General features: G+C 39.4%; 2 protein-coding genes across 8 annotated transcripts in view; both read left to right on the top strand.

The window, feature by feature from the left end:
- The window catches only part of LOC106093786 (axotactin), a 448,664-nt gene that overhangs the window by 112,389 nt on the left and 317,195 nt on the right, over positions 1-19,080 (top strand). The gene's annotated exons all lie outside the window — the stretch shown is intronic.
- On the top strand, positions 1,309-2,504 carry LOC106095251 (peptidyl-prolyl cis-trans isomerase E). Its single transcript, XM_013262491.2, has one exon. It carries the CDS (start codon positions 1,353-1,355, stop codon positions 2,331-2,333), a length of 981 nt encoding a protein of 326 aa, XP_013117945.2. The 5' UTR covers positions 1,309-1,352; the 3' UTR covers positions 2,334-2,504.

The raw sequence follows: 19,080 nt of genomic DNA, 5'->3' as shown, positions 1-19,080 counted from the left end.
TTAACTGCCCGGCCAGACCCACTCGACTCAGACCCAGATCCCTGTGGACGCACCCCATCTTAGTCGCAGAGGTGAAAATTGCATAACTTCTTCCCCATAGCAGTTATATCGAAATATGTTTCGATTTGCATCAAATACTAATAAGTACAAGTCATTGTTCAATTGTGTATAACAAAACAGACAGATCGGGGCAAAATTGACGAAGGATGTCGTAGGGCCTAACACAACTCACTGTCCCAAATTTCAGCGAAATCATAATCCAAATTTCAGCGAAATCGGATAATAAATGTTGCTTTTATGGCCCTAAGACTCTTAATCGGAGGATCGGTCCATATGGGAGCTATAACCAAAAATGGACCGATCTGGGCAAAATTAACGAAGGATGTCGAAGGGCCTAACACAATCCGCTGTCCCAAATTTCAGCGAAATCGGATAATGAATGTATATTTTATGGCCCTAAGACCCTCAATCGGAGGATCGGTCTATATGGCAGATATATCCAAATAAAGGCGGCTTTTATAGCCCTAAATCGGAGAATCGGTCTATATGGAATGTATATACTTTATAGGATCGGAAATGGATATTTCGATGTGTTGAAAACGGAATGACAAAATGAATATACCCCCCATCCTTCGGTGGTGGGTATAAAAACATACAAACAAACAAAGGGAGATCGGTATATATTATCTACCAGAACACACTGTGTTAAATTTAAACGAAATCGGATGAAAAATGACCAATTTATTGCCTCAAGTCTTTAAGTCTGGAGATCGATCTATATAGCGGCTATATATATCTAAAATCCGATTTTATGAGATCAGAAGATTAGGTTTATATACAAAAAATACGAAATCATCAAAAATTGTTTGGAAAATATTTTTATACCCAAGATATCTGCAAAATTATAAATACCAAAATACATACACAAAAATGTATTTATTGGGTATTTACCTAATAAATACAGAAGCTTTGGGTATTTACCCTGCAGAAACCGATCTCTACAAATGGACCATATTGGCTTAAATTTTGATATAGTTCCTATTAAAACGGACTTCCCGATTGTACTTCTGGAGCCTCTAAAGGGCGCAATTCTTATCCGATTTTTGCTGAAATTTTGAACAATGACTGCTCTATGACCTCCAACAGATGTACCAAGTATGATCTGAATCGGCCTTAAACCCATATAAACCGATTTAAATGTGGTTTTCCAAAAATTTATCAATCATAAATGCCTCAAACTATTATTTGTTCGGGGTTGGTAACACTTTATAAGAATATCTCACCATTATTTTCTATACTTCAAAAACACATGCATACATATATTTCATAAATATTTGCTTTCAATTCTAAAAATGTCACGTAAAATATCCCACATGGATATGAATCCAAAGTATATGCGCGCGTTTCAAATCGCCCACAAGAAATCCATAGCAAATGCCCAGAGTAAAGTCGATATGAAGCCCACCAAATTAATGACCAATACTTTTCTGAATGTCAATAAATTGAAAGACGATTTTATGGCCAGCAAAAGAATACTGGACAGCAATATACAGCTGTTGAGAAGAATTAACCACATACAAAGGACTCATGGCAAGATCGACAATTACAATAAATATAAGGGTCAAAGATCCACCTACCTTGAGAGAGCTAATAAGCGCATAGAGGAAATCCAAAAGGAAAATTTGGCATTAGGTTGTCGATTGCTGAAGGTTAAATCCTCTTTGGATACGCGCCGAAGTGAAGGACTGTTGCAAATGAAGAGGCATCCAATTCGGTTAAATGATAACATGGTTATAGCTTACATGAGTGCTACCCACATTCCAGAGAGATCTATTATGGAAGCACTATTAAGGCCCCATATCTATTTGGATCTCTACGTTAAGAATCTAAGACCTTTGGGTCGACTAAACCTACTCCTCTATGCCGAAGCATGTCCCGACTTGGTATTAGAGTTTGTGCGCATATGCACATACCATGCAAGCGAAAAATTGCAATTTATGCGTATATTTCCTTCCTTGTGGATTGAAGGCAAGTTAATGGTGGAAAATAGTGCCCTCCATGGCAAGCATTATGAATACAGCCACACCGAGAGCTTGAATCATTCACAAAATATTGGAGTTCTTTCATTTTCCAGCAACAATTTGAAAGGTTTTCCTTCTGGCTGCTTGAGCTTTACCATCAGCTTTAAAACTTTGCCTATTTCGCAAAACGAACGCATTCCATTTGGTGTCATTAGCAATGGTTTGAAGATTTTGAATTCTTTGCCCGATTATGGCTCTAAAAATGGAAAAACCAAAAAGGAAATTATAGTTGTAGATTGTGGCGTTTTGTAAAGTTTAACACCGGTATTCACACAACTTAATGTAGAGTTGAAATAGGATTATTTGACAGATTTCCTTCATGGAACTGTCAAATTAATCTGTTTAAGGCTTCATTAAGATTTGTGGATAAAAGCCAAATATTTTGATTTCGAGATAGAAATAAACCTATGACAAAAAAAGAAACACTTTTTGTGACTAGCCTCCATTCTGGCTGGGGGTATACTAATTTCGTCATTCTGTTTGTAACATCTCTATATATTCTTGATCGTCATGTCATTTTAAGTTGATCTAGCCATATCCGTCCGCCCGTCCATCTATTCGTCTGTCCGTCTGTCTGTTGAAAGCACGTTAACTTTCGACGGAGTAAAGCTAGGCGCTTCAAATTTTGCACAAATACTTATTTTAGATGTAGGTCGGTTGAGATTGTAAATGGGCCAAATCGGTCCATGTTTTGATATGGCTGCCATATAAACCGACCTTGGGTCTTGACTTCTTGAGCCTCTAAAGGGCGCAATTTTCGCCCGATTTGACTGAAATTTTGCATAAGGTGTTTTGTTATGATTTCCAAGAATTGTTCTATGTATGATTCAAATCGGACCCTAACCTGATTACGATTACGACGACGATTAATTCTTCAAAATTGCATTAAATTTTCAACATTAAATATCTTAAATAAAACTTAACCTCAAAGAATTCATTTTGGATTATTCAAACAATATGTCTTTGTAGGGAAATCATGGAGAAACAAGTGAAAACTTAAGATAACTTACATCTTTTTGTGAATATGGTTATAGATTAATTAATTAATTTTTTTAATTTTTCTTCGAAACAAGTTCTTCTATGAAATATTTTCAATCTACTATTCACCAACCTTATTTTGCATAGAATAGGAACCCTTAAACATGACTACCACGGTTCCTCGAACACTTGTCTCCAAATTTCATATATTTTAATTATACCCTACACTACTGCTGTGGTACAAGGTATTATAACTTAGTGAATTTGTTTGTAACACCCAGAAGGAAGACAGATGACTCATTGATGAGTATATCGATCGTCTCAGAATCACTTTCGGATTCGATTTAGCTATTTCCGCCTGTCTGTGTATCCCTGTTAATTAGTGTACAAACTACAGGTCGCAATTTTCATGAGAATGTCTTCAAATTTGGTACAGGCATGTTTTTCGGTCTAAGAGACAAAGCCATTTGAAATTGGAAAAAATCGGTTAAAATTTGGATATAGCGCCCATATATACAGAAATAATGCAGTAAAATGATCAGTTGTCATTTCTTAAAAATCGGTTCAGATTTAAACATAGCTGTCATATATGTACATATATCGCCCGATTATCACTTCTACAGTCACAGCAAATGCTTTTGTTGACCAATCTTGCCAAAAATGTGAACAACGCCTTCCTCGACGACTACCGCAATATCCAAGAAGTTTGCTCCAAATCGGTTCAGATTTAGATAAGGTCGCATATATGTTCGTCCGATTTTGAGAAATATTTCAATAAAGTGCTCATTTGGCAACCGATTCTCTCAAAATTTGGCAGGAAGTATATCCTTATGAATCTTAAAATTACTGGTGAATTTCATTGAAATCGGTTGAGATTTAGATATAGGTGCCATATATGTATATCGCCCGATTATCACTTCTAGATCCACAGCAAGTGCATTTGTTGACCAATCTTTGCAATTTGCAATAATGTTGTCATTTGTCAACCGTAGTTATAACAGTTTGAACATATCGAAATGTGGAACGGATTGTTTATTTACTCATCTGAAAACATCCGGCGAGGTCTATCAAAACTGGTTCAGAATAAGAGAGAGCTCCCCGGGGTGTAGGTTATTATACAGTCGGCACCGCCCGACTTTTGCCTTTCCTTACTGGGTTTTATATGCAAAAAAATTAAACATTTGGAATATCTTTGCTATAAACTAATATGATTTTTTGGGGAAGTACTATTTTTATGAGAGGGCTGCTACCTACTTTTCTGGCCTAGGCAGTACCAAGTGTTGACAGGTGCACTCTGACATTTCCAATGGAAAATTTGACATTTTCTAGCATAAGGAGTGCATTGATGAACTGAAGTCATGATTTCATGTTCGGTAGTTTTCCACACGTCCTCTAGCCTACCGACATCATTTTATTTATTTATATGTAGTATTAAGTTTATCAATTCAAATAAATTTGTAAAAAGAGAGAAAGAAACCACTAAAAAAAAATAATAATAGGAAACATATTTTTCTGGAGAGTTTTCTAAAATAAGTTAAAAAAAAAAAACAAGTAAAAGCGTGCTAAGTTCGGCCGGGCCGAATCTTATATACCCTCCACCATGGATCGCATTTGTCGAGTTCTTTTCCCGGCATCTCTTCTTAGGCAAAACAGGATATAAGAAAAGATTTGCTCTGCTATTAGAACGATATCAAGATATGGTCCGGTTTGGACCACAATTAAATTATATGTTGAAGACCTGTGTAAAATGTCTGCCAATTCGAATAAGAATTGCGCCCTTTGGGGGCTCAAGAAGTAAAATAGATAGATCGATTTATATGGGAGCTGTATCGGGCTATATACCGATTCAGACCATAATAAACACGTATCTTGATGGCCATGAGAGGATCCGTCGTACAAAATTTCAGGCAAATCGGATAATAATGAAGACCTCTAAAGCCTCAAGAAGTCAAGGTCCCAGATCGATTTATATGGTAGCTATATAAGGTTATGGACCGATTTGAACCATACTTGGCACAGTTGTTGGATATCATAACAAAACACGTCGTGCTAAAATTCATTCAAATCGGATAAGAATTGCGCACTCTAGAGGCTGAAGAAGCCAAGACCCAAGATAGGTTTATATGGGAGCTATATCAAAATATTGACCGATATGGCCCATTTACAATACCAACCGACCTACACTAATAAGAAGTATTTGTGCAAAATTTCAAGCGGCAAGTTAGCGTGCTTTCGACAGACAGACGGACGGACGGACGGACAGACGGACGGACATGGCTAGATCGACATAAAATGTGGCGACGATCAAGAATATATATACTTTATGGGGTCTCAGATGAATATTTCGATTAGTTACAAACAGAATGACGAAATTAGTACACCCCCCATCCTATGGTGGAGGGTATAAAAAACGTCTTGTGAAATTTCAGCCAATCGGATAGGAATTGCGCCTCCTAGAAGCTCAAGAAGTCAAGTCCCCAGATCTGTTTATATGACAGCTATATCAGGTTATGAACCGATTTGAACCATACTTGGCGCAGTTGTTGGATATCCTAACAAAACACTACGTGCCAAAATTCATTCAAATAGGATAAGAATTGCGCCCTCTAGAGCCTCAAGAAGTCAATACCCAAGATCGGTTTATATGACAGCTATATAAGGTTATGAACCGATTTGAACCATACTTGGCACAGTTGTTGGGTATAATAACGAAACACGTCGTGCAAAATTCATTCCAATCGGATAAGAAATGCGCACTCTAGAGGCTCAAGAAGTCAAAACCCCAGATGGGTTTATATGGCAGCTATATCAGGTTGTGGACCTATTTGAACCATACTTGGCGCAATTGTTGGATATAATAACGAAACACGTCGTGCAAAATTTCATTCCAATCGGATAAGAATTGCGCCCTCTAGAGGCTCAAGAAGTCAAGACCCAAGATCGGTTTATATGGCACCTATATCAAAACATGGACCGATATGGCCCATTTACAATACCAACCGACCTACACTAATAAGAAGTATTTGTTCAAAATTTCAAGCGGCTAGCTTTACTCCTTCGGAAGTTTGCGTGCTTTCGACAGACAGACGGACGGACGGACAGACGGACGGACAGACGGACGGACAGACGGACGGACAGACGGACGGACATGGCTAGATCGACATAAAATGTCACGACGATCAAGAATATATATACTTTATGGGGTCTCAGACGAATATTTCGAGTAGTTACAATCAGAATGACGAAATTAGTATGCCCCCACCTTATGGTGGAGGGTATAAAAACAAGTTAAAGCGTGCTAAGTTCGGCCGTGCCGAATCTTATATACCCTCCACCATGGATCGCATTTGTCGAGTTATTTTCCCGATGTCTCTTTTTAGCCAAACTTAGGAAAGGAAAGTATAAAAGAAAAGAATTGCTATGCCATTGGAGCTATATCGAGTTATGGTCCGATTCTAACCATATTGGGATGAATGTTGGAGACCACATGTAAAATGTATGTAAAATTTCAGCCAATTCGAATAAAGATTTCGCCCTTTAGGGGCTCAAGAAGTAAAAAAGGGAGATCGTTATATAGGGGAGCTATATTAGGTTATATACCGATTCAGACCATATTTGACACGTATGTTGAAGGTCATGGGAGAAGCCCTTATACAAAATTTCACCCAAATCAGATAATTGCGCCCATATAGAGGCCCAAGAAGTCAAGATCCCCGATGGGTTTATATGGCAGCTATTAACCGATCTGGCTATGGACCGATTTGAACCATACTTTGCACAGTTGTTAAAAGTCATAACCAAACAAGTCGTTAAAAATTTTAGCGAAATCGGATAGGATTTGCGCCCTTAAAACGCTCACGAAGTCAAGAGCCCAGATCTGTTTATATGACAGCTATATCAGGATATACATCGATTTCACCCGTACTTGGCATAGTTGTTTAAAATCATAACAAAATACCACAAACATCCGATTCAGCCAAATCGGATAAGAATTGCGTCCTCTAGTGGATCAAGAAGTCAGGATTATAGATCGGTTTATATGGCAGCTATATCAGGTCATGAACCGATTTAAACCATACTTATCACAGTTGTTGAAAATCATAAAAAATCTCATACAAAATTTCAGCCAAATGGGATAAAAATTGCGCCCTGTAGTGGCTCAAGAAGTCAAGATCCAAGATAGGTTTATATGACAGCTATATCAAAACATGGACCGGTATGGTCCATTTACAATCCCAACCGACCTACAACTAGAGAAGTATTTGTGCAAAACTTCAAGGGGCTAGCTTTACTCCTTCGAAAGTTAGCGTGCTTTCGACAGACAGGCGGACGGACGGACGGACATCTCTAGATCGACATAGAATGTCATGACGATCAAGAATATATATGCTTTATGGAGTCTGAGACGAATATTTCGAGGAGTTACAAACAGAATGACGAAATTAGTATACCCCCATTTTATGATGGAGGTTATAATAACAGAAGAATGTTGCCAATTCGATAATTCTGGAACTTTTATATAGATAGAGATATGGACACGAAATTTAGCATAGTCAATGCTGAGAGGTTTTCCAATAAATATGCAATATTTGGTTCTATAGGTCCGTGGTCTTATCCAAGGTGCTTGAAAGTTCTTCACGTAGAGCATTTCAAATTTTGAATTGAAATTGAAAGCAGTCATTTATGAGCCTATCGGCTCAATTCTTTTTTTTTAGGGATAAAGCTCATATTACCCTACAAGAAAATAATAAAATCTATAGTAAATCTCTAATGGTTTATGAGTTATATGACTTATAACATTTTTTTTACTTTTAGTGAAGGTTTCGCCGGTATTTCTAATATTGTGGGACAATTTGTTAATTGATTGAAAATTTTCTAACCCGCATAACTTTTGATTGAGGAATCGAATTTCAAAACGTGATGCTGCAACGAAGGCCACCGTAGCGCAGAGGTTTGCATGTACACCTATGACGCTGAACGCCTGGGTTCGAATCCTGGCGATATCTAAAAAAAACAACATTTGTGAGGTACGATGCCATGTAAAACTTCTTCTTCTTCGGTTTACAAATGTCTTCGCAAATAACAAAATTAGAGGGGAACGTTACACATTTTAGTCAAATTTGGAAAGCTATTTCGGAGGATTATTGCAATAAAAACAAGTAAAAAGGCGTTAAGTTCGGCCGGGCCGAACTTTGGATTCCCACCACCTCGGTATATATGTAAACAACGTTTCGTTATAATCCGGTGAAAAATGCCTTATTTATGCCCCCATAGCAGCTATATCGAAATATGGACCGATTTGGACCAAATTCGACATGGACATTAAGTGGCCTAATAAGTCATTGTTCAATTTTGTAGAACAAAATATTGGTCTATATGGCAGTTATTTTCAAATATAGACCTATCTTCCCGAAACGGATGTCTCACTTAAGTCACTCTGCAAATTTCAGCGAAATCGGATTATAAATGCGCCGTTTATGTGGCCAAGACTTTGAATCGAGAGATCGGTCTATATGGCAGCTATATACATATCTGAACCGATCTGGACCTAATTGAAGGAGGATGTCGAAGTGCCTATCACAACTCACTGTCCCAAATTTCGGCGAATTCGGACAATAAATGCGTATTTTATGGGCTCAAGAGAGATCGGTCTATATGGCAGCTGTATTCAAATCTGGACCGATCTTGCAGAAAAATGCTGAAAGGCCTAACACAACTTACTGTCCCAAATTTCGGTAAAATCGGACAATAAATCCGATTTTTATGGGTCAAGACCTTAAATCGAGAAATCGGTCTATATGGTAACTATATCGAAATCTGGACCGATCTGGACCAAATAGAAGGAGAATGTCGAAGGGTCTTACACAACTCACTGTCCCAAGTTTTGTCAAAATCGGGCAACAAATGCGCTTTTATGGGCCCATGACCTTAAATCCAGAGATCGGTCTATATGGCAGTTATATCCAAATCTGGACCGATCGGGGCCAGATTGAAGAAGGATGTTAACACATCTCACTGTCCCAAACTTTGGAAAAATCGGACAATAAATGCACCATTTATTGGTCCAAGACCCTTAATCGAGAGATTGGTCTATATGGCAGCTATATGTAAATCTGGACCAATCTGAGCCAAATTGAAGAAAGATGTCGAGTGGCCTTACACAACTTACTGCCCTCAATTTCAGCAAAAATCAGAAAATAAATGTGGCTGTTATGGGCCTAATACCTTTAATCAGCGGATCGGTCTATATGGGGGCTATATCAATATATAGTCCAATATAGGTTCTATTCGAACACCTGCTTTTAGACTGCTCAACAGACAGGCGGATGGATGACTAGATCGTTTTAGATTGCTACGACGATCAAGAATATATATACTTTATACGGTCTGAAATTGATATTTCGATGTGTTGCAAACGGAATGACAAAACGAATATACTTTTACCTTAGGTGGTGGGTATAAAAAGTTATAGTATGAAGGCAATATTGATGTAAAATTTTTTACCGAAAATGCAAAATTAAGTTTTTCTTCGGAAATTTTAGATTCTGAAGCGAATAACTTTTAATAGGAGCGAACAATTTGCACACAATAGAATTTTGTAACCTTTCCAACGATGTAAAAAAAATTCAATCGTATCATTAGTGATATACTAAACATTTCAGCATGTTTTTGTAGGGTTTTAGGGGCTCTATCTTTTAAAAAATAATCAATCTGGTCGGCCCATAAATGAACAACTTTCAAGCCCCATGGTTCAGCCACTATACCTACTAGGGTCCCAACATTTTGCATGCTTATTGGAAAACTCCTCAAATTTTACTATGTTTCATGTCCATATCTCTATCCGTTCAAAAATTCCTGAATTATTCCCAAGATTTTTCGATTTGGCACCACTGTGCATCGGTTCGAATTTTTATTAAACTCTGATACATACTATATATAATAGTCCGATTTGGAGTAATTTAGCATTGCGGATCTTCACGAAATGTACACATAGCATTCTCTAATGATTGTTGCATATCCTAGCGGATCTTATCTATATGATTTCAAATTAGGATATAACTCTCATATATATGAATCCTCCGATTTATACTTAGAGCGGAGGTTATTACAATTTTATATGAATCGCCCAATATATACTTATAGAACCGCAGTTATTATCATTTTGCACCTATTATGTCTAAGCATTGCATGAATTTATCATAAAAGATCTTTCAATTCCGTCTTAAACTAAATACTATCGGATTTGGTAAAAGCAGTTTGGTTATCCAAAATTTCTTTTGTGACTGATGCTTTATTTTTTGCGTGTAGTAGATATTACTAAGAATACAGGTCCATGTTGCTCCAGTTTTCTGCATAATTGCACGATATTTCGATAAACGTGCACACCGAAATCTCTTTTCTCATCTATTGTTTTTAAGTCTAAGGACTACGCTATATCTCCCCATACTTTCAAAATAGGGCAATGCGGCCTACCAAATGGACATGCATTATTGATGAACTACCACTTTAACCTAATGATATGTTGCATTTTGCCTCCTATATGTCACACAAACTAACCTTATACTATTCTTGCGTTCTATTCATTGCCGTATAATTTGTTTACAAAATTTTAAATGTTCATTTGAACAGATGAATGGCGGCGCACGATTGCTTTTGCCCATTGGCTAAAAACATAATTTATGTGTCAGATCAACTAATTGGTCCATACACAAACATATGGTCTGCCTTTAGTTTGATGTACGCATTTGTGTGGCATGAAACACTAGACAAGACATCTGTATGCAGGGTCTTATCATATAATTGATCCCATTACAAACCATACTTGTTATGGACATTGAAAGTAACTGTACAGGGTAATTTTAGAAGACAAAAAAGTCAAATCGCATAATCGTATTAAATGGGAGCGATATAAGATTATAGATCGATTTTCACCACACTTACCACCATTCTGTTGGAACTCCTTTTTAACTCCTTTAGAGGCTTAAGAAATCAAATAGAGATATCGGTTTGTATGGGAAATATATTACAATCCCTATACGCAAAACATAAAGCGTTTTAGACATTTTTGCGACAAACAAAATATTCTTTTTACCAAGTTTTATTGTAACTATGTAACGTTTCGCTTCAACATATCCAATGGTAGCCATAAACGTAGCATTATTGAATGTAACTTACTTTGTTTATTGTAAAACCTTTAGCAACTTCGCCTACGATAAAAGTACCTTTCTTTTGCTGCTAAACCAAAAACTCCTTATAGACTGATTTGGTCCGTACTACATGCTCAATTTCAGCCAAATCTTACAACAATTCCGGCTTGTAAGGACTCAAAATGTCAAATTGGGAGATCGGTTTATATGGGAGCTATATCAGGTTATACACCGCTTCGGACCATACTGAGCACAGTTTTTGGAGGTCTTAACAGAACAGAACATCACAAATTTCAGCCAAATCGGACAAAAATTGTGGCCTGCAAGGGCTCAAGAAGTCAAATCGGGAGATCGGTTTATATGGGAGCTTTATCTAAATCAAAACCGATATGACCCATTTGCAATCCCTAATGACCTACGTCAATATTAAGTATCTGTGCATAATTTCAAGCGGCTAACTTTACGCATTCGACCGCTATCGTGATTTCGACAGACGGAGTGGCGGACGGACGGACATGGCTAAATCAGAACGTCGAGACGATCAAGAATATATATACTTTATGTGGTCTTAGACGAATATCTCGATGAGTTACAAACGGAATGTCTAGATTACTATACCCCCATCCTATGGTGGTGGATATAATAGAATAGTTTGAATTACTAACTTATATTTGGTAAAAAATTGAGTTAGAATTATGTTGCAACATTAAATTGAACTTGCCATCATTTTCTATATGCACAACACAGATAAATTATCGGTCGGTTTGTATGGGAGCTATATCAGGTAATGGATTGATTTGAACCGTACTTGGCACAGTCATAATAAAACACTATGTGCTAAATTGTAGCTAAGTTGGACAAAAAATAGACTTCCAGGGGCTCAAAAAGTCAAATCGGAAGATCGGTTTATATGGGAGATATATCCAAATCTGCACCGATATGGGATATCTTGAAGAGTTGTAGAGCAGACGAGCTTGCGAAACTAGGAACTACCTTACACATACCAGGGAAACTGGAATCTGCAAGTATGCCTCGATATTCTCAAAAGGAGGTTGTGAACACTCCAAAACAATGTAGCCCAGTCTAGACTTGAAAAGGTCTGCGGCTTTGTAGTCGCTGGCTAGAACAGACGTCTCAGTCATTGTGACTGTCATGACAGGTCATAGCCGGATCATAAAAAATGCTGACAAACTGAAGGTTGCAAGTAACAAATTCTGCAGAAGCTTTGAGGACGCTGAGGAAGAAGAGACCCGCATTGGCAGTCAGAGGGAGTTCAATTCTAGGTTTTCATTTCTTTAACAATTTGTCTGTGATTAAGCGGATGTGGATTGAAAGATCTTACTTCTTGGGCATCATGATCAATTAAGCAACTATTTTATAGATCGGGGTCAATAGGTCTTACACCACTCTTAGGTTAGGTTAGGTTAGGTCGAAAAGAGGGTGCAGATATTAATCTGCCCCATTTCGCTGTTCCACAATGTTGCATGCGCATTCGTCGCCCACTCCCTTAACTAGGACTGCGTCGACCCGAAAGGCTTCGGTTTAAACAAATTTATTGACAGCAGGCCTCTGGTCTTCACCGCCAAATCGTATGCCCTTACGTTTCCCCTTCCTCCGTTATGGCTCGGCACCCAAACGATGCGGATTTTCCCATCCTCAGAGAAGGCGTTAATCTCCTTCTTACACTGCAAGACTGCTCGTGACCTTACCGTCCTGGTTGTTATTGCCCTTATGGCAATTATACTGTCCGTAAAGATATTCATACTCGACGTCCTCGCGTTAGCACCTCACGCATTCCGCAATCGCCCGGATCTCCGCCTGCAGGACCGTATTATGGTCAGACAGTCAGATGTCAGTCCCTGGGTTTTCAATGTAAACCCCCAGGCCCACTCTGTCCTCTAGCTTTGATCCATCCATGTAACATGATCTTCCAGATGGCAATAATAGGGCTCCGCCAATCCAAGACTGTGCCGATGGCAGCAGTGCGTCGCACTCGACTTCAAGGTTCATCTTAGGTATCCGATCGGAAACCTCTTCCCTTCCTTCCAGGTTTCCTATCGTCGCCTCGATTATACTGCGACGGTATGAGCTGCTCCCAAACTCAATCCATTCTCCCATCGCCTTAAGTCTCATATCCGTAATGGCTGCCTCACACTTAATCTGTATGTCAATGGGTCGGATATCTAGAATAGTCTCCAGCGCCCTAGAGGGCTTGGTCCTCATCGCTCCGCCCATGCCAAAACAACATGTTCTCTGAACCTGTTGTATGGTCGTTATGTTGCACTTTTTCTCCATAACAGTCCTCCAAACTACTGAGGCGTAAGTAACTATTGGTCTAATCACACTCCTGTAGAGCCAGTGGACTATCCTAGGATTCAGGGCCCATTTCGAGCCTACGGCCCGTCTACATAGTGCCCAACATCTGTGAGCCTTCTCAGTACGCTCCTGAATGTGACACTTCCAATTCAGTTTCCTGTCCAAGATCACACCTAAGTATTTGACCTTGTCAGATATCGAAATCGTCTTATTAAGGAAACGTGGTTCGTTAAATTGGCCCACCTTCGTCTTCCTCGTGAACAGGCATATTTCAGTCTTCTCTGGGTTAACATTGAGACCTCTGTGTCCAGCCCAGTCATATGTCATATGCAAGACCCTTTCGGCCCTTCTGCATAGCTCGTTCGGATCCATACCTCTTAGAAGTATTATAACATCGTCTGCGTAGCAGACGGGTTCAAATCCCTCCTCAGTCAGCATCCGTAATAGGTAATTTATGGTGGTCACCCATAGGAGTAGCGATAAAATTCCCCGCTGTGGCCTGCCCTGTGCCACTTTCTCCCTTATATTTATGCCATTGGACACACAATTTATCCACCTGTTACTTAGCATATTGTTTATCCAGTCTCTAAGGACCGGGTCCACCCGGTACTGGTCTAAGGATTGGATCAGTGTGTCGGTCCGCACATTGTTAAAAGCCCCCTCAATGTCAATGCATACCGCCAGTGTGTACGTTTTGGCATCGAACGATGCCAAAACGTCTCTTTCTTCACTTGGGATCTCTTTCTTCACTTGGTCTTGCCAACGGAGTTATTCCCTTCAGCGTTTGTTACCAAGTTCATTATTATATGATTCATTTCGACCACGTGACCAAAATAAAGGCATGTGCATAATTTGAGGGAAATCGCACAACACTTACCACCTGTAATAATGCCCTGGATCACAGTAGTGGTGTGGGGTATAATTAATAATAAAAAACGTCACTGATATTTAAGTGATTAACTTTGTCCAAACAGCAAAAAACTGTGCTTTCGTGTGCTCTCGAACGTCGATCAAGCCATTGTCTTCATAGGAAAGTAGAAAAGAGATAATTAGCAAAGGCGTCACTGCCACACTAAACGGCGACGTACTGCATTAGATCTGCCATGGAACGTCATGTCAATTTGACAACTTATCAAATATGTTTAATCATTACATTGAGATGTTGATGGCAAAATGCCAGCTTGACTAACACAATAAAAATCAAAAACCTTTCGCAAAATAAAAATCCTTTAACAGCAATAAGTCATTTGCGATTTTACCAACGCCACAATTCAGCATTCCATTGAATCTGTTCACACATTCTGCATGGTTTGACAGCTTTAATCTCGCTATCAAGAATTTAAGCTACTAGGTATCCCGGACAACAGTGGAGGCATATATAAAAGTAAAATAGCGATGATCCGAGCTCCGATTCCATTACTGCAAACACCGAGTACATGAAATGCAAATTAATTTTGCCATATGGCAACAGTGGGAATTGTCAAGAATGTTTGCCAGATACTGATGTTTTGTGTCACTTGCCCGGGCATGGATGAGTGCAACTAGACTACAGTTCCTGGCTGCCTGAATAACTGAATGACTGACATACCGACCGAACGACTGACTGAGTGACTCGCTGAATGACAATGATTTTGCCAGGAAAGTGACATGTTGACATATGTCGCAGACGAATCGACCGACACACAAGTTGACCATAGGTCATGTTCACTTTAGTAGGAAGGTCATACCATCTATGGTCTAGGTATTGTTTTCAATGTTGTTAGTGGTGGAATTGTTTTTGTGGACCCTCGACTACGGGGAGTTACCAGTGTTATTGTCATTCAGGCAAATTTGTTGTTCTGCTGCTGCGTATATCCGAAGAGGCAATGAGTGACACCATCAGAGAATCAAAAGTTCGCATAAAATTGTTTTCATTCACTTTTGATGCATAATGGTTTCTGGCTCAAAAGCCAATGCAAACACACACGCACGAGAAATAGGAGCAAATACAAAATGTACATTGAACTGAAGTCTATTCTTGCAGACACCAGATAGATGGCGATTGTGTGGCATGTCATTGAATGGGACACATGTTGCCTGTAGTGGATGTTCAGAACTTTGGAGGGCGTCAAGAATGATTTTAGTTACCTGTACTACACGATGAATAGGGAAGAGGGGTTTAAACTAGCCCCTTGGCTAGGTAAATGGCTAAGCAACTTTCACCGAAAGCGAATAGAAAATTGGCAAGAGATGTCCAACAGGCAAAACAAAAAGTAGGAATAAGGCCGCCTACTATCATAACATTAGAATACCCTAACGTTTCACAACCAGATCAGGGAACTGGTTTTGGGTATAACTTTTGTGACGAGCAGTGAGTTGGGACGTCTCTCTCCAGTGCTCCTTTTTGAGCCAATACAGAAAATTTTTCAGGTTGAGCCCGGTTGATATGAAGGGGGAAACCATACAGAATTTTCAAAAAAGACCAACTGGAATGGGATTGGCGAACACATGCAGAGGCTTGGCTCCAGTGAATTGGGACGCAATTGAGCTGGAGTCCGCAATCGCTGCAGTGTTTAAAGAAGCCTTTCGGAAAGCATGCCCAGATAGGGACGCCGCGTAAAACAAACAAATCGTGATGGACACCAGAATTGAATGGAGCCATGATCAGGATCAACAAGTAATAGCGTGCTAAGTTCGCCCGGGGCGAATCTTACTACCCTCCACCATAGATCGCATTCATCGAGTTCTTTTCCCGATATCTCTTTTTAGGCAAACAAAGGATAAAAGAAAAGAATTGCTATAATATTGGAGCTATATCAAGTTATGGTCCGATCCAGGCCATAATTGAATCGAATATTGCCGACCATAGTAGAAGTCATTGTGTAAAATTTCAGCCAATTCGAGTAAGAATTGGGCACTTTAGGGGCTCACGAAATTATATAAAGAGATCGGTTTATATGGGAGCTGTATCAGGCTAAAGCTCAATTCGGACTATATTTAACACATATGTTGACGGTCATAGGAGAAGCCGTTGTACAAAATTTCAGTCAAACCTCTGGAGGCTCAAGAAATCAAGATCCTAGATCGGTCTATATGGCAGCTGTATCAGGTTATGGACCGATTTAAACCATAATTAGCACAGTTGTTGGAAGTCATAACTTAATACGTCTTACAAAATTTCAGCAAAATCGGATAGTAATTGCGCCCTCTAGACGCTCAAGAAGTCAAGACCCCAGATAGGTTTTTATGATAGCTATATAAGGCTATAGGCCGATTTCAACCATACTCAGCACAGTTGTTGGAAGCCACAATAAATTGCCTCATGCAAAATATCAGCCAAATCGGATAAGAATTTCGCCCTCTAGTGGCTCAAGAAGTCAAAATCCGTAATCGGTTTATATGGCAGCTATATCAAAACATGGACCGCCCATTTACAATCCCAACCGACCTACAGTATTTGTGCAAAATTTTAAGTGGCCAGTGGAAGACGGAACTAACACCACTGATGGAGATGCACTTTACAGGCAGCCAGGAGTAGATTAACGGTCAAGATATAGCAATACCCACAGAAGCTGCATCAACATAAAATCTTATCAGTAACATTGTGGGCGAGGAGGAGATAGTGTGACGAATCCCACTTGCCACCCTATTTAATTTGCCGGCCCGGACGGAATCATCTCGGTGATTATGCAAAAGTCTCCAGAAGTTATAACTCTACCATGACTGGAGCAGTTTTTCAGGGCGAGCCTGTTAGGGTGGGTGAAATGTCTATCAACCTTTCCATCACTTTTGCTCAAGACACTGGAAAGACTGATAGACCTGAAGGTCCGGGAAGAAATAACGTCGGAGAAATTCAGGGGTCATAACATGGGTAGCCCAAAGGAAGGTCGGAAGTGATTACTCCCACGAAGTGATACTAAAGTCAAGACGTCTTTCCAACTGAAGGAGTACGCTATGACGATGAGTGGGCACTGGGTAGACTATCGGGAACTATTTCTGGTCCAATTACAGAATGCTTGTGGTGGTATGTTGTTTGAGCGAGGACGTCGAGTTTAACCATCTTTACGGACGGTAAATAAGCTATCAGGGCTATAACAAGCAGGACCCTAAGGTCAATAACAGTCTTGAACAGTACAAATTTGGCCATGAACATTCCAATTAGGAACAGGGCAAACTTCACCTATATCAGTGAGTGCGATCCTATTCAAGTTTAAGCTCACTTATAACGTCCGAACGGAGTGCCGCAGTGCGATACCTCTTAGGAAAAAGGTTTTTACATGATATCTATGGATGACACATCGGGTTTTTCAATAAGGGTGCTACAAAAGTTTTCTTTTTTTTAATAAAACAAGAATTGCATATCAATCAAATCAATTTCTTTTGCATGGCCACTACGGGCACCCAATTTTCGACGGGTTTCAAACATAATTCGGTCTATACTGCCGCATTAGTCGTCGCTGGATTGTTAGCATAGACCATATACATGACGAAACCCCATAGGAAATAGTTTAACGGCGTCAGATCGCACGACCGAGGTGGCCTATCGAATGTCATTTCGTGAGATAACTTGTTCTCCAAACTTGGTTTCCAATAAATTGATTGTGACATTCGCTGTATAGCATGTGGTTCCATGCTGTTGGAAACACATGTCCTCCAAGTCCATAGCATCCAATTGGGGTCAAAAATATGCTGTTATAATTGAACAGTAGCGATTCCCATTCACAGTAACGTGCAGGTCTTGATCATCACGGCAGAAGTATGGCCCAATGACGCCGCCGGCCCACAAACCGCAACAAGCCTTAATTTTTTCGGGATGTAATGATCAGGGAGTATGTGCTGATTGTGCTAATAACGAATATTTTGCTTATTGACCATGCAATTTAGCAATAAGCCTCATCGCTAATTTGGACGTAGCGCACTTAATTTCGAATTTCTGTAGTAAATTTTAATAATTTCGACTCGTTGTTGGCTCGTATTTCTTTCCATCATGAAATGGCAAACCTTACTGAAGAGAAATGTCAAAAGAGCGGCTAAAAATGTGGCGTCGTTTGCTGTCCCTATCGGTCTACTTTTGTAGAGTCCCCGAAACAACCCTGTAATACCACATATGTCAATATTATTAGGATGGGATGAACATCACTGAAAAAAATTGTTTTCCCATGTTCTCACCAAGAATCGAACCCATGCCATCAGCGTCATAGGTGGCCATCTTGGAGTGTAAAAATGACTAAAAGCATTCTCTGAGGATGACAGGATTTGTATTGTTTGGATTCCAAGCCATAGAGCAGTAAGGGGGAATAAAAAGCTGCCTCCGGAAAGACACATATCTACGTTTGGCGTGCCAGATAGGCGCATGTCTTCGATATGACACACATATTTCACACTTTTTCTTTACCTATTTTACAACCACCACTATACCATCTAGTCATTCCGTTTGTAACACATCGAAATATTTATATTTGGATATAGCTGCGAAATAGACCAATATTGAACCAATATTTAACAGTGACTTGTATGTAAAAGACCACTCAATGTCCGTGCCGAATTGTGTTCAAATCGGACCATATTTCGATATATCT

This window comes from Stomoxys calcitrans, chromosome 1 (genome assembly GCF_963082655.1).
Source record: "Stomoxys calcitrans chromosome 1, idStoCalc2.1, whole genome shotgun sequence".
Taxonomy (NCBI): domain Eukaryota; kingdom Metazoa; phylum Arthropoda; class Insecta; order Diptera; family Muscidae; genus Stomoxys; species Stomoxys calcitrans.
Note: the sequence above shows the minus strand (reverse complement) of the source record. Positions and strands in the feature narration are given on the sequence as shown.